The sequence below is a fragment of the Megalobrama amblycephala genome, linkage group LG10 (assembly GCF_018812025.1).
Source record: "Megalobrama amblycephala isolate DHTTF-2021 linkage group LG10, ASM1881202v1, whole genome shotgun sequence".
In the NCBI taxonomy this organism is placed as follows: Eukaryota; Metazoa; Chordata; class Actinopteri; order Cypriniformes; family Xenocyprididae; genus Megalobrama; species Megalobrama amblycephala.
The window spans coordinates 13,140,688-13,155,460 of record NC_063053.1 but is presented as its reverse complement, the minus strand read 5'-3'; the positions used below and the strand labels follow the sequence as shown (position 1 = coordinate 13,155,460).

General features: G+C 35.2%; 2 protein-coding genes across 4 annotated transcripts in view; one reads left to right on the top strand and one right to left on the bottom strand.

Annotated features, from left to right (window-relative positions):
- The window catches only part of ccdc172 (coiled-coil domain containing 172), a 147,209-nt gene that overhangs the window by 110,473 nt on the left and 21,963 nt on the right, over positions 1-14,773 (bottom strand). The gene's annotated exons all lie outside the window — the stretch shown is intronic.
- On the top strand, positions 10,866-13,827 carry si:ch1073-126c3.2 (uncharacterized protein LOC555816 homolog). 2 transcript variants are annotated; one of them, XM_048204649.1, is made up of 6 exons: positions 10,866-10,988; positions 11,099-11,184; positions 11,437-11,452; positions 11,754-11,866; positions 13,190-13,301; positions 13,451-13,827. In XM_048204649.1, exons 1-6 carry the CDS (start codon positions 10,937-10,939, stop codon positions 13,621-13,623), a joined length of 552 nt encoding a protein of 183 aa, XP_048060606.1. In that variant the 5' UTR covers positions 10,866-10,936; the 3' UTR covers positions 13,624-13,827. The 2 variants fall into 2 exon arrangements, with proteins under 2 accessions (XP_048060606.1, XP_048060605.1); XM_048204648.1 differs by having other exon boundaries at positions 10,867-10,988; positions 11,338-11,452.

Below are 14,773 nucleotides of genomic sequence, written 5' to 3'. Positions count from 1 at the left end.
TGTTGTATTGTTTGTAAATTTCTTTTTATATAACAACAATTACATATATTGGTAATTATGCCCTTTGAAGGTTATTGGACAATGTGAAATTTTCACCATGTTCTCCAACCAATACAACCATATAGGTCATTTGTCACTTCCCTGAAATATGACCCATAGGAACGTTTACTAAAGTTGCGCCCCTATCGACAATAGAACACTTTTATTTCAATTGATGAAATACGACCCATAGGAGCGTTTGCTAAAGTTGCACCCCTATCGACAACAGGACACTTTAATTTTAATGCATTGTTCCCTTTTATCTGCGTCATATTTCAGGTTTCGCATAGCTCAGTTGGCAGAGCATTGCAATAACAATATGCAATCATGTGATCATGCGATCGTGGGTTCCATCCCAGGGAACGCTTGTGCTCATAAATAGTATATGCACTATAAATCATTAAGGTTAGGTTTAGGGTGGGTGTAGTCGTTAATAAAAAAATGAGTTTTGCTAAATGGAAATAGGAGAAATGGTGTAAAAAGTTCACACATTGCATTTAAATGAACACGCATTTTGATTGGTAACGACAGTCATACATCATTTCAGGATGACAGACGTAACACGACACGTCATTATTTTTACGCCAACTAGAGGGCGCATGACTTTAAAACGTAAATATAGGTCGTAAAAAGGTGCTTGAAAAACGACCTATAGGGTCGTTTTTTTTTTTTTTTGGAGGACAGTCTCGAAATGTTTGTTCTTTAAGTTTGTGACAAGCACATAAAAATTATTACTTCTCATAAATCACCAATTTCAATATCACACAAATACTACAGCCTAACTAACATGAGTAAAAAAATAAATAAATAAATAAATGAAGACAACAGTCAGTGATAAAATAGGAACAAAGAAACTAATTACAAACAAAAGGACAAAAAAACTACAATAGAACAAAGACAAATTAAATAGATTACCTGAAAAATGTCAAGCACTAGAACAGAAATACTACATAAATTGTATAAAGTAGGCCTAAACAAATTTACAAAAGTAATTCAGTCAAGAGCAATGAGAGATTGTTTGATTAACATTAATGGCACAGATACGACCGAACTGTTTACATTCACTTATGACAGAAATGTCTCTCAGACAGTGTGCGCATATACCAAAATGAGTTGTCTTTCACAACGTAACCGCGATAAAGTCGATAGTCCAAAATTTCTACTAGTTGACAAATTTCTACCGGTATATCGTCACCCTAAGACTAAATATGTCACAAAAAGACAACCCAAGGTCATTGAAAAAAACATGTCTGCGAAAAGATACTAAGTTGTTTCTTGCATGTTTTGCGATACTTCCCTAGTGAAATGTCCAGTGAGAGGCACCTAAATGGAGTTCAGTTTTATCCGAAACAGATGAATGTAAACATGTCAACATTTTATTATGTTGGTTGTTGTACAATACATAATGTTTGGTGAGGTAGCGCTAAAAATGTAGTTCTATCGTGTTTGAAAATAATGTACTGTATATGAGATAAAAACGCAAAATAAAAATGCATTTTCTGAAGCAATCATGCCATTTTAGCTTGCTTCTAGTCTTTGAGCTCTTTTATTCCGACTTGTGTTTCATGCAACTTGTGCCCGAATGCTCCATATCGCATGTGCAATGCTCAATCAGGTGAGCTACAGAGCAAGTTTACTACATTAGAAAAGCTGTGCATATGGAGCTGGTTATGTGATGCCAGTGTCAAAATGTATTAGTTTACAAATTATGCACTATAGTAAAAGTGATTTGAGGTCATAATATAGTATTGTGCAAGGAACAGCGTAAAAAATGTGTCTTTATTAATAAATAATATGCCCCGTTGTCATGATCTGTGTGAAAAGGAAAAAACAAAGTTGTTGCCATTTTACTGCTTCTACAATAGGGTTCGTTTCAGCTAGAAACTGCAGTGAATTGTACATATACATATTTGGAATTTTGCAAAAACGTCGGTAAGCGGCACGTTATGAAAAGACATGTTTCTTAAAGATTTGTGACAGCTATAATACACGAGTTAGGCTTACAATGATGTTTGGGACAATGCACATCTCACAGCTGTCAAATGTCCCATCATCCTTGCATTTCCTCTCTGCGCTCTAATGAAGAATCCAATTAAAGAAAATAGTGAAGCGTGCCACAAGCCAACGAATGTGATCACATTCAAATCACATCCAAAGGAAACTTCACAGCGGAGAGATTCTCTTTTAGAAGGTAAAAATGTTACATTAAACTTTCAGTATAAAGTGCAGTCGCTATAAAACTGTAGTATGGGAAACTGTGTCCCCCCACTAATTCTAGGAAACCTAGATTCCTCCATTAGGCAAGATTTCTTACCACAAGCCAGATGTACCCTGCTGCAGTCTAATGGGTTCAGAATGGTTCAGAAGAAGCTGTATTTCTGCATAGTTTTGTTCTATGAACCACAACATTCACATGGTATACTTGAGCACACACATTCTAAGAAATGCACCACATGCTCGTCCCTGTATCATAGTACAGATGAAGTTAAAAGCCTACCCTTGGTTAACAAAATAAAAAGTTGACCTCATGCCTGTCTAGATTTCACATAAGCCATTTACTGTAACAGTCATCCCCAGTACACCAGACTGACAGATGCAACCGATGGAGGTGGATCTCAACTGAGGCCTGCTGTGCTTCTAATAAGAACACAAAAGCAATTCCCCACAATGATAATGGCAAAGGGCATGTCCGGAACAGAAAATATGGTGCTAAACAAACAAATCCAATCAAATTAGCAGCAAGAGACTTCAAATCACCTGCTGTGAGCAATGTTCCCATTATTATATACAATCTAAAGGTCTCTAAGATAGTTTGTGCATATTAAAGGGATAGTTCACCCAAAAAAATGAAAATTGTCAACATTTACTCACCCTCATGTCAAATATTCCAAAACTGTATGACTTTGAGTGTTTGAGATTTTTTTTCTTTGTCCATGCAATGGAAGTCAGTGTGCTGTTTCAAAATACCTTCTTTTGTGTTTTACACAGGAGAGAAATGTGTAAAGGTTTGAAATTACATGAGAGCAAGTAAATGATGACAGAATTAAAATGTTTGGGTGAGCTATAATTTTAAGTATGTTTATTTGTTGAATATCTATAATACCTTATTGAAGGTTGGATATATTCTGCTTGTCCTTCATTTGTTTGTTAACTTTCTGTGTTTTTCAGTGTTAAATAGTCTATTTTTTTTCCCTGTCTGAAAGGCTTGTGCACGTTCTTGTGGTGCCATCAGCCAATCAGCGTTCCAGAGTGATCAGACATATGGCATTCTTTGCAGCTCAGGTTTTAGAGGCTAGTGATTTATGTTGTTTTGCTCATCCCTAATTCAGAGAATGAGACAAAGTACAACTAGCATCCTTCATGAAAAAAAAAAAAAAAAAGCATTGTTATACAATTAATTACTCTGACTTCAAAATAATAGTGTTCGTTCAACTTGCCTGCACTACTGGAGAGAAAAAAAAAAAAACAGCTTTTTCACTTCACATAAATAATGTCAGAGGGCATAAAAGCTTTAGGGAAAAAATGACTAGGTAACTAGATGAAAATGTAGTCTTTGGGTTGATTGAACTGGGTCACTAAGTGTGCTTCACAGCTCTTTGAGCACTGTAGGTTTGCAGATGTCACGCACACTCGCTGCACTATATGGATGATGCTATGTTTGGGATGAGGATGACATGTGCTACAAAGTGCATGCATTAAAGCCACTCAAGCCACATTTACATTTAACAAATTCTTGCCTTTAAAAATTTACTGGTCTAAGTCTATGATCTAGTTGTGCGTTTTGATTAAAAAGTCAATCCAGAGATTGAATGAACTATAGTCTATGAATATCTCCCATAATAATTATATATGAATGAAATATATATATGAATGAAATGTGAATGAAGCCATAACCCAAAGAAATGGCATTTCTTATGAAAAGGGTGTAAAAAGCATCCAGGACACTAGCGACATTTAGAATTAGGAAAGCACTGGAGGAGGATGCTTAACCAAGCATTGGCTAAGGTGTTCTGGTGTTGAAATGCCAGCAGGGTTTTTTTTTTTTTCTTTTCCTTCATGTTTGCAACTTTGAGCCAAAGCAGCTGTGACATAACCGTTTACCTGGTTCTTCACTGCTTTGCACCACTCATAGAGCAGAAAATGCTAGATGCTTAGAAAGCCCAAGGGTGGATTTGACTCATAAGTTAATCCCAAAGGTGATTGGAACGGTCTTACCTGGAACAGTAAAAAAAAAAAAAAAGCTGATTACAACAATAATGAATGAATGACAGCATACATGCTATTTTGTCATATTTATGACCTCTGCTGCAAAGGCCAATGAACTCACTGCTAGCGCTAACATTAAGTGAACCATTAAGTACGCCATTTGGTAAACTCAAAGTTTCCATATTTTACTAAACCTTGCTGCAAAGCTATCCTGTGGTGTTTGGAAAGAAGAAAAAGTTTAAGTATTTTTTTTTTTTTTTTTTAATCAAAGTTTAGCATTTATTGTTCTAAACATTCAAATGCTTCAATGTGCAGAAAATTGAGAATATATTGTTACATTTCCTATTTAATTTCAAATGTGTAAAGACAAAGCTCAAGGTCTGAAAATATGCAGTTACTCTTTGACTGAAAAGAGAAGAGGGAAAAGAAAGAAAACTCTCACTTTCTTGATCCCTTCCCTTGAGTAAGCTAGTCTGTGTTGAGGTATCACAAACCCTCACTACTTCTTTTTTATGCCAAGTCTATAAATACTATGGCCCTTGTGGAGGCCTTGCATCAGAATTTGCCCTTGAGCTCCTCTATCCAAGCATACATCAGAGAAGGTTTCCAGCTGTGGGTGCATATTGGATAGATTACTGCCTGGGACCCTCTATAACAATGATTGGCCAACGCTTGGTCCATACCAAATTCCCAGCTACACAAATTTCTCCGTTGAGCATACTGCTTAAGGCGTGCTGTTAAGCATATCCTCCTTCCTTATACTACCTTTTAAGTGTCTACTTTCGTCTCTACTTTTCTCTACATACGTGAACATGAAACATTCAATACATTATCATGTCAGCTCCCATTGTTTTGTATCTTCAATTACAGAAAACGCAAAAAGACGTGCACATTCTCTCTTTACGTCTGCGTTACTCCAAAGCCGTATGTCTTCTTGCTGCCAACCTATCTTTCAGCTTCAATGCCCTGTGTGAACCCTCTGTTAAAGTTACACTTGAGTTAACTCTTACCATCCATTTAACATTCCCCATTCAATCTAAGTATATAATGATTGAACCCTTCTGAATGTCACTTTCTACCTTAATCTCACATGCCAAATATACCCTGTCAATTTTTATACATGTTGAACACCACAATTAGTTGAGTAGATACTAAAATACGTAAAAGCTTCAATTTCAGTAGGATTTCCAATAAAAGGCTTCTATTAAACCAACGCAAGCCATGAAGGGATGAATCAATCAAAAGCATTATCATTAAATATTAGAATGAAGAAAGATCAATAGCTTGTCGATTGGGAAAGTGTCACTCTGGTGCCACACAAACCTACATCGATCACAGCAAGGTGAGAGTGGACACTTCAGCAATGATGGTTTGATGATTTAAGGCCCATTCACACCAAGGATGATAACTATAACAATAACGTTAAATATATAGTTCTAAAAATCCTTCTAAATATAAAAGAATAGCATGAGTTCACACCACAACTATAACAATAATGACACAGAGAAACAATATCGCTGAAATCATTTTCAGATTTTTTTTTTTTTTTTCAGCTGATGAATGATAAAACACTAAAAGCCAATCAGAATTCACCCTGCTTTAAAGAGTTCAACCATTTAAAGCAGCAGACTGCAGCACGTGCTTAGAATAAACAGAATAATGTGGACACTAATTTAGTTATCGTTATAGTTATATTTATATTTAATGTTCTTGGGGTGAACAAGCCTTTACACTGATATTAATTATTTAAAAATGTGTCAAATAATGCAACATTTAACATTTAGGGTAGCTAACTAGCTAACTACAGCTAAGCAATTAAAAGTACGAAAAACACTAAAAGTATTGTAAAGGTTAACTTCTCAAAGTTTATGGATCAGTTTTTAAAATAAAAACCTTTTAATTAGCGTGTTTAATTGTGAGTTTACATCTCACAATTCTGATGTTTTTCTCAGAATTACAAGTTTATATACTGCATTCTTATTATTATTTTTTCTCAAAACTGTGAGATATAAACTTGCAATTGCGAGTTATAAAGTGCAAAATTGCAAGATATAAAGAAAGATACAAAGAAAAAAAAGTCAGAATTGTGAGATGCAAAAAAGTCAGAATTGTGACATAAATCATCCCAATTACCCTTATTTTTTATTTCATGGCAAAAACAAAATAGATTCACAAAATAGAATAATAATAATTATTATTATTAAATCAGAGCAGTATCTTTATTTAATGCTCTATCACAATAGATAAATCAAGTGCTTATGAAAAAAAGAGGAGAAAGAATCTAATAGGGATCTCGCTCCATCCAGGCACTTTTATGAGTTGTTATGGTTTATTCAAATAGTCCTATTTACAGCCGTGTAAAGTTAAATTAAAACTATAACTCAAGGCTAGAATGTCATATGGAGCATATTAAAATAGATGTTGGCCTACACGTGCAATTTCAAAGCTTCCAAGGTCTGTTTGGTAGAAAATATTAAATTAATTGTTTACTAGTGCAAAACTCCAAAAACAGATATGAGGGGGGAAAAAAGTGTTTCCCTTTGTATATGTGACAAGTGTCTACTTTCCACTACTTTTCCTTTTTTTTTTTTCTTTTTTTCTTTTTTTTTTTTTTTTTTAGGTAACCAGAAGAGCCCATTTGTATTACAAAACAATATATTTTCACTTATCCTGTCTGTCTTCAAGCTAGACTTTGGGGGGCTGATGGAATCCTTCAACCACATTACAAGAAGAAAGAACCTTTTTAAGATTGCATTAAAAAAAAAAAAAAAAAAACCTTTTTAAATATTAATCTGTAAATGCCCCTTAGACACCCATTATCATCAACAATCTCTCTGAGATATTACTGAGTACAGTGAGACAGTGTGTTGGCGGAGGTCCCAGGCTCCAAATTCAGATGCATGTTGTATGATTCACAAAGCGCCTAAGCACAACCAACACCTCAAGTCTCTCCTTGTCTTTCTCACAGTGATTTCTTTATATTACCATCTTCCATTTAATTTAAAGATGTCACTGAAATGAGAGTCCAACAAAACCACACAAGAACACTGATGTACACATTGTTTCAGAAACATTATCTGCTAATTTGTGTATAAAACGGTTTAGGCAGCGGTTGTCCTAACACAACAGATGAAAAGCATTCACATTTGTCCCTCTGCCAGGCTCACGCAGTTAATTGCCTCAGACTGAAAATAAATAAAGAACTATGATTTATGCTCAGTAATTAAAATCAGAAAAATGAAAAGTTCTCAAGTTTGAACAGCTACGTTTTAATTTTCTCTTATATTGCTAGGCATAAATCCTTTAGTTTGAAAGTCATTACTGAAATGCAAAATGAACATAACCCCAATTATTTGGCTGAAAAAGAACGACATTGCAATAAGTAGCATTAAGTACTCAACAAATGTTTGATTAACGAGATGTGCGTATGCTGCACAAGACAGAAAAAAGCCACTCTTTTTGGCTAGCAGACCAGTGGCAGGACATTAAACATTTAATAATGTAAAGCTGGGTTTAAGCCGCTTTTATGTGGAGATACTTAAAGAATAGGTTAGGACATCACAGGCGTACAATCATCCCTTTCAAACCTCTTAAGCCACAACAGGAGAGCTCTTATTAAAACAGTATTCTCCCCCTAAGACACAATGAACTAAAGACTCTACAATCAAGTGAAATGAGTTTAGTTAAAGCCTATGTCATCTCTGTGTATGGCAGTAATTAATCCTTAAATTAAACAAACAAGCAATTAGAGGAGAAGGTAATTATTATGATTTAATTTGTTTGAGCGAGCAGTCCTTTGAGGCATGATTTAATGTCTAGGTATTCTTGCAGAGTGAATATTCATTAGCCCCAAAAGTAGTACTCCCTCTAGTGAATTGTTTGACAATAGTCTTACACACTAATACAGTACAGATTAACTTTAAAGGGTTAATTCACTCAAAAATGAAAATTCTGTCATTAATTACGTCAGTGCTTCCAGGTTCTACGTCAGAACGCTGGCTCAGTATTTGCTGTCTCCAGCTTCAGCATCACAAGCATGCGTCGTGCTGCTCACGTGTTACAGCTTCGGCCAATACTGAGCTGAGAACCTGGAAGGGTTGAACGAAAACAACATACCAGAATGACACAGAAGAGAAGATATTGTTGAATAAAGTCATTATTTTTGTTTTGTTTTTGTGCACAAAATGTATTCTCGTTGCTTCATCAAATTAGGGTTGAACCACTGTAGTCACATCGACTGTTTTGACAATGTCTTTAGTACCTTTCTGGACCTTGAATGTGGTTGTTAAATTGCTGTCTATGCAGGAGTCAGATACCTCTCGGATTTCATCAAAAATGTCTTAATTTGTGTTCCGAAGACGAACAAAGGTCTTACGTGTGTGGAACGACATGAGGGTGAGTAATTAATGACAGAATTTTCATTTTTGGGTGAACTAACCCTTTAAGATGAGCTATCAGTCAGTAAAGGTTAATGCAGAAGAGATCAGAGAGACCTAAAATACAGTAAAAAAGTAATACTGTGAAATATTATTACAATTTAAAATAACTATTTTCCATTTTAATATATTTTAAAATGTTTTTTTTTCCCTGTGATGGCAAAGCTGAATTTTCAGCAGCCATTACTCCAGTCTTCAGTGTCAAAAAACTTTTTCAGAATTCTTTGATAGATAATAAAGTTAAAAAGAACAGCATTTATTTGAAATAGAAATCTTTTGTGTCACTTCTGATCAGTTCAATGTGTCTTTTTAGTTTTTGTTCTTATTTTCTCTAATTTTATATATATCTAATAATATATATATATATGTGGGGTGTAACGGTAAACCCCTTCGGTACGTACCTCGGTTTTGAAGTCACGGTTCTGTACGGGTTCAGTACAGCAGGGTGAGAAAACAAAACTGTTAATCATTTACACAATGGCTGTCATAACTTGTTTTCATGACAGATTTATTTAGGCCTTACATTAACTAACAAGTTAAGTTAAAGGTGCCCTAGATTATGTTTTTAAAAGATGTAATATAAGTCTAAGGTGTCCCCTGAATGTGTCTGTGAAGTTTCAGATCAAAATACCCCATAGATTTTTTTTAAATTAATTTTTTTAACTGCCTATTTTGGTGCATCATTATAAACGCGCCGATGTTATGCTGCGGCCCCTTTAAATCCCGTGCTATCCGCCCACAGAGCTCGCGCTTGCCTTGAACAGTGCATAAACAAAGTTTACACAGCTAATATAACCCTCAAAATGGATCTTTACAAAGTGTTCGTTATGCATGCGGCATGCATGCGTCGGATTATGTGAGTATTGTATACTGTTATATTGTTTACTTCTGATTTTGAATGAGTTTGATAGTGCTCCGTGGCTAACGGCTAATGCTACACTGTTGGAGAGATTTATAAAGAATGAAGTTGTGTTTATGCATTATACACACTGCAAGTGTTTCAAAATGAAAATAGCGACAGCTCTCTTGTCTCCGTGAATACAGTAATAACCGATGGTAACTTTAACCACATTTAACAATACGTTAGCAACATGCTAATGAAACATTTAGAAAGACAATTTACAAATATCACTAAAAATATCATGTAATCATGGATCATGTCAGTTATTATTGCTCCATCTGCCATTTTTCGCTATTGTTCTTGCTTGCTTACCTAGTCTGATGATTCAGCTGTGCACACCCAGACGTTAATACAGGTTGCCCTTGTCTAATGCCTTTTATAATGTTGGAAACGTGGGCTGGCATATGCAAATATTGGGGGCGTACACCCCAACTGTTACGTAACAGTCGGTGTTATGTTGAGATTCGCCTGTTCTTCGGAGGTCTTTTAAACAAATGAGATTTAAGAAGGAGGAAACAATGGAGTTTGAGACTCACTGTATGTCATTTCCATGTACTGAACTCTTGTTATTTAACTATGCCAAGATAAATTCAATTTTTCATTCGAGGGCACCTTTAAATATAACTAATATAAAGGCTAAAATAGTGAATTTATTTAGCGAAACAGTTCATTTCTCCAGCGAACTAACAAGCTGTTGGCACTGAATTGCTTTTCTGAGGTAAATGTAATAGCCTACTATGTGACATATTGTTTACAAACTGTTTTACTGACATCTTTCTGTGGATAAAACACTGTAGTAGTGAAGAGGAAGGGATGATTGCGCGCTGCGCGCTATATATATATAGATAAATATATATAATGCTAGAAGACATACTATACAATAAACTGTTGAGTAAAAGCAACTTAAGTGAATGATATAAATAATGCCACAGCTGGTTAACATTATGGCAACTGTAAGTGACAAATGCGATATGATGCTAAAGTATATGTTAGGATATCACTGTTATCTAGAACTTTTTCTGACTATCAAGCAAGTAAATATCCTACAGTAATCCATGGTGCAAAACACAACTTATTATCAAAGCAAACAGAAGTTGAAAACAACAGAATTAAGAAGGTTCCCAGGCTAACTGTTGTTTTGGCAATTAGTTAGTCTGTTCTGTTTGAGTAGTGGAAGCATGTGTTGTCTGACTGAACTGACTGGAAACTAAAAAAAAAATCAATTCTGATTGTTCAAGGCAGGCGTGTTGTAATTTGGTAACAAGATTAGCGTACATTAACCTGTGACGCAATAAATTTTCCCCCCAAATAAAAGTTTAACATCACAGAGCCTTTTCCCAATAGCACTAACAACATGAAATCTACAACAATAATCAGAGCATGGAAGAAGCTTTGCTTGCTCTTTGGTAAGAATTATTTCGGTTACTTCACAGTATGCATGCTAAATCTTGAATGATTTGATTCTAATCGCTCTATGAATATTTTTACTGGAGATGTCTTTGTGGTTCTTCTATAGCATTTCTCTTGACTAGAGCTCATGGACAGAATACTTCCTGCTCTTCCTCTGAATTGTCTTTTGAGGTATTCGACAAAAAAATTCAGGTATAGTGTCTCTTTATCTACAGCTAAAACACTGTAAACAGTATCTGCTTACATACAACATATTGTTGTAATAATGGTACTTTCAGTGTTGACTATTGCAGACACATCTAGTATCAAAATTAAGATTAGATTTTTATACTAATTTTTATGTAGGATTTAAAAAATTGTTTGGAAGCTGCATCTGACACATGGGCAGCATATCAAAACGCAAAATTTTTTAATGAACTTCGCATTCTGACTGATATCATCCAGAATCAACAAACAAAAGGTAATTCAGTCTGTCCTTCAAAAAACAAATGTTCCAAACAACATATTATCATATTACTCATCACACCCTTTCAGCATATTTTATTCGATATTTCAGCATATACTGCATGCTATTTTTCCAAAACTTCAGTACAGTGCAGTATATCACTTATAATATGTTTTAAAATTGCAAATATAGTACAGCACCCAGATGTGTAATATATATACTATTTCTTTCAAATATATATTTGAGAAACATCATGTTAAACACAGCTAATATTTATGTCTATAAACGTACTAAACAAATCCTCTCTTCTTTGCAGAGTTACAGAAGTTACTGCCAAAAAACTGTTCAGCTCCAGCAGTGCCCGAGGATGGAGGCCTGCTGTGTATATCTGTGACGGATAAGATCTACTGTAAACCTATGTGCAATGCGGTATACTGTACATTAGTCTCACTGCTATCAAGGCACATTTCATTTTTTCCACTATACTATACTAACTACATTCCCAATCTGCAGGTTTTTTTTTTTTTTTTACATTAGGTAGCACATTAGCTTCTTATCGTTCCTCCAATTAACAATTAAAACACTGCGTGTAAGCGGTGTAAAAAAATATGGGTCGATCCTCACATTTGTCTGAACAAAAACGGCAGGCACACTAAATTCAAATTCAATCTCTGACAGTAGATGGCATTTGGGGCATTTCCCTCCCAAAATGTATTGTCTTTACACAGACTTTTTAATGCTGCACAGAGGTGGCATACATGCTTTTACACAGCAATTTCAGCTATACACTTTGATTCTAGGGGCTGAGTTGGGTCAAACCAGGCATAATTTGGTCTGGCTTTGCAGCATTATGTCTTTACACAGAATATTGAGCAGGCACAGAGCCGCTTTAACTCTGCTGAGGAAAGGAGCCTTACGACCTTTTGAAATAATTAAGACTTTTCTAATACCATTTAAGATATTTAAGGATTTTTTATGACTTTACGTTTGATAAAACTCAATTTAAGACTTTTTAAGATCCGTGGGGACTCTGTAAAATGCACCCAAAACTGGTGCAGGTGACTTGCACATTTATGCATAGATTTGTAGCTCAGTTGTCTTAGGGCCTGTCCCAATCATCACACTTGCGGTCTTGGCCACTTGAGAGTGCACACAACAGGAAGTAATTGCACAAGACTGTTTCAGGTCTAATACATTCCAATAGGCTTTTTTTTATCCTTTAATGGACACTAAATCCACTTCAGAGCGGCAATTATATTTTTTTACATATAATTTGGTTGTAAATCATTGTATATTTTATTAGTGCAGAGATGACTTTGTGCATTTTGCAAAAGGTTTAAAACTGCTTTTTTATCACTTAATTAGAAGCACCATCTTCTACATACAGATTACTGGAGAGACATTTAGAAGTTTATTTTAAAGTGCAAAGTATTGAAAATCAAAATGTGTAAATGAAGCTATGTAAAAACTTCACTTGAATTTTTATAACACAAGTGCAAAGACTACAAGTGTGAGTATTAGAACAGGCCCAAAGAGTTGTATTTGCAAGCATGTGAAGTAAACATGTTATTTGTTTAACAGACTTCAATAGACAGAACCCAATGATTCATCAGCTCCTCCTAGTGGACAACCCAATATATTGTAAAAAAAAAAGAAGCTTAAGACCAGAATTCAGGCCAATCCTATATAGGGTAAAAAACACTATCCTAACAAACAAAACATTTATTTTTCTATATTTTTCCATGCAAACAGGGCTATGATTTCACCTTTATAAGATCAAGGCTGTTTGAGGAATGCAGTGCTGCCACACAATACAAATGGACAACACAGTTCATTGGTGGCAACAGGCTGGCTATATGCATCAGTAAGTTTTGCACATTTGTTAAATTTGATATTTATAAATAAAGGAATCTGTGATGTTCACAGGTTACATTCTTAAAATAAAATCCTGAATACTGTAGTAATGTATGCTTACATGTACTGAATAAGGTGTTTTCTTATATTTCTCTGAAGAGTCCCAGATTGCGGTATCAGGAGCCTCCTCTGCCTACTTCCCTGAGGGCCACGACTGTCACAAAATAAAGAGCCATGAACAACTAATGGAGAATATAAGAAAGACCTTCCAATCAGAGCTGGATATGGCAGGCATCACACAATTATTACATTCTTCCATCCTTTGTGGCTAGAACAAAAATTAGATCCAAGAAGGAAATCTAAGAAGTGCTGGGTATAAAATTAAAAACCAGGATGATTTTTTTTTTTTTTTTTTTGCCATAGACTGTACTGTAAGGCATGATTCATGACATGTAAGTGCAACAACTTTAATAAAATGTAAACTCTAGAAAATATATAACACTTAATGAAGAAACAATAAAGGGTCATGAAACCCCCCTGTTTTAGCCTGGTCATTCACACCTCTGAGCTGGAAAAACTGTGAAAATGGGCATGTAAAGCTCTGGAAAAGTGGGAGTGTAGAGGGGTGGGGGTGGGAAAGAACAACCAATGAAACACAGACCTACAGCACACTCATTATACAGAATAATGAATATTAATATATGAGCACAGAGAAAAATGACAACAAACTCACAAGCACAAATGGAGAAATGTGCACGAATATTTAAAAGGGCTAATAATGCTTTCATTACGTTTACGAGCATACAGTCTCATGATAAACAACACGTAGTTTAACAAAAAAGAATAAAGACATAATTTTTGTCCATTCTCTAAATCCTTTGTCCATCAGAATAATCATGACATCACGTTCAGAAACACCACTATGTCCAGTTCGCACATACATTTCATTGTTCATGTGCATACACCGTGCTGGTTCATGTTTGGTGAAGGAGAATGTGTGAAATACGTCTATAAAAACTTTAAACACAGATGCTTTATTCTGTATAATCTTTGATCCACGTGGCTAGTGTTGTAAAACTCATTGCGGAACTCCGCGCTGAAACCGATCATATGCACGCTGTTTGTATGAGTAATTGTATTTTTGATGTGTTCGTATTCAAACTTCAGTTCTGACCGCATCGCGGACAAAATACAAACAACACTCACGTGCTTGCTGTGCTGAGGGAAACATACACAAAGCTTGCGTGTCGCAGAGGTGATGAACAGCACTTTTGTGACATTTGAATTCTCCGCTGTAATGCGATCTCATGCAAACATATTTTCCATTTGTGCTGGTGAACAACAGCAAAGTACCTTTAGTGTTTTCAATGACGTGCAGCCTATACATATCTGTTCACAGCTCAAAAAATGTGTTCTGGGGTTTCATGACCCTTTAAAGGGTTAGTTTACCCAAAAATTACATTTCTGTCAATTACTCACCCT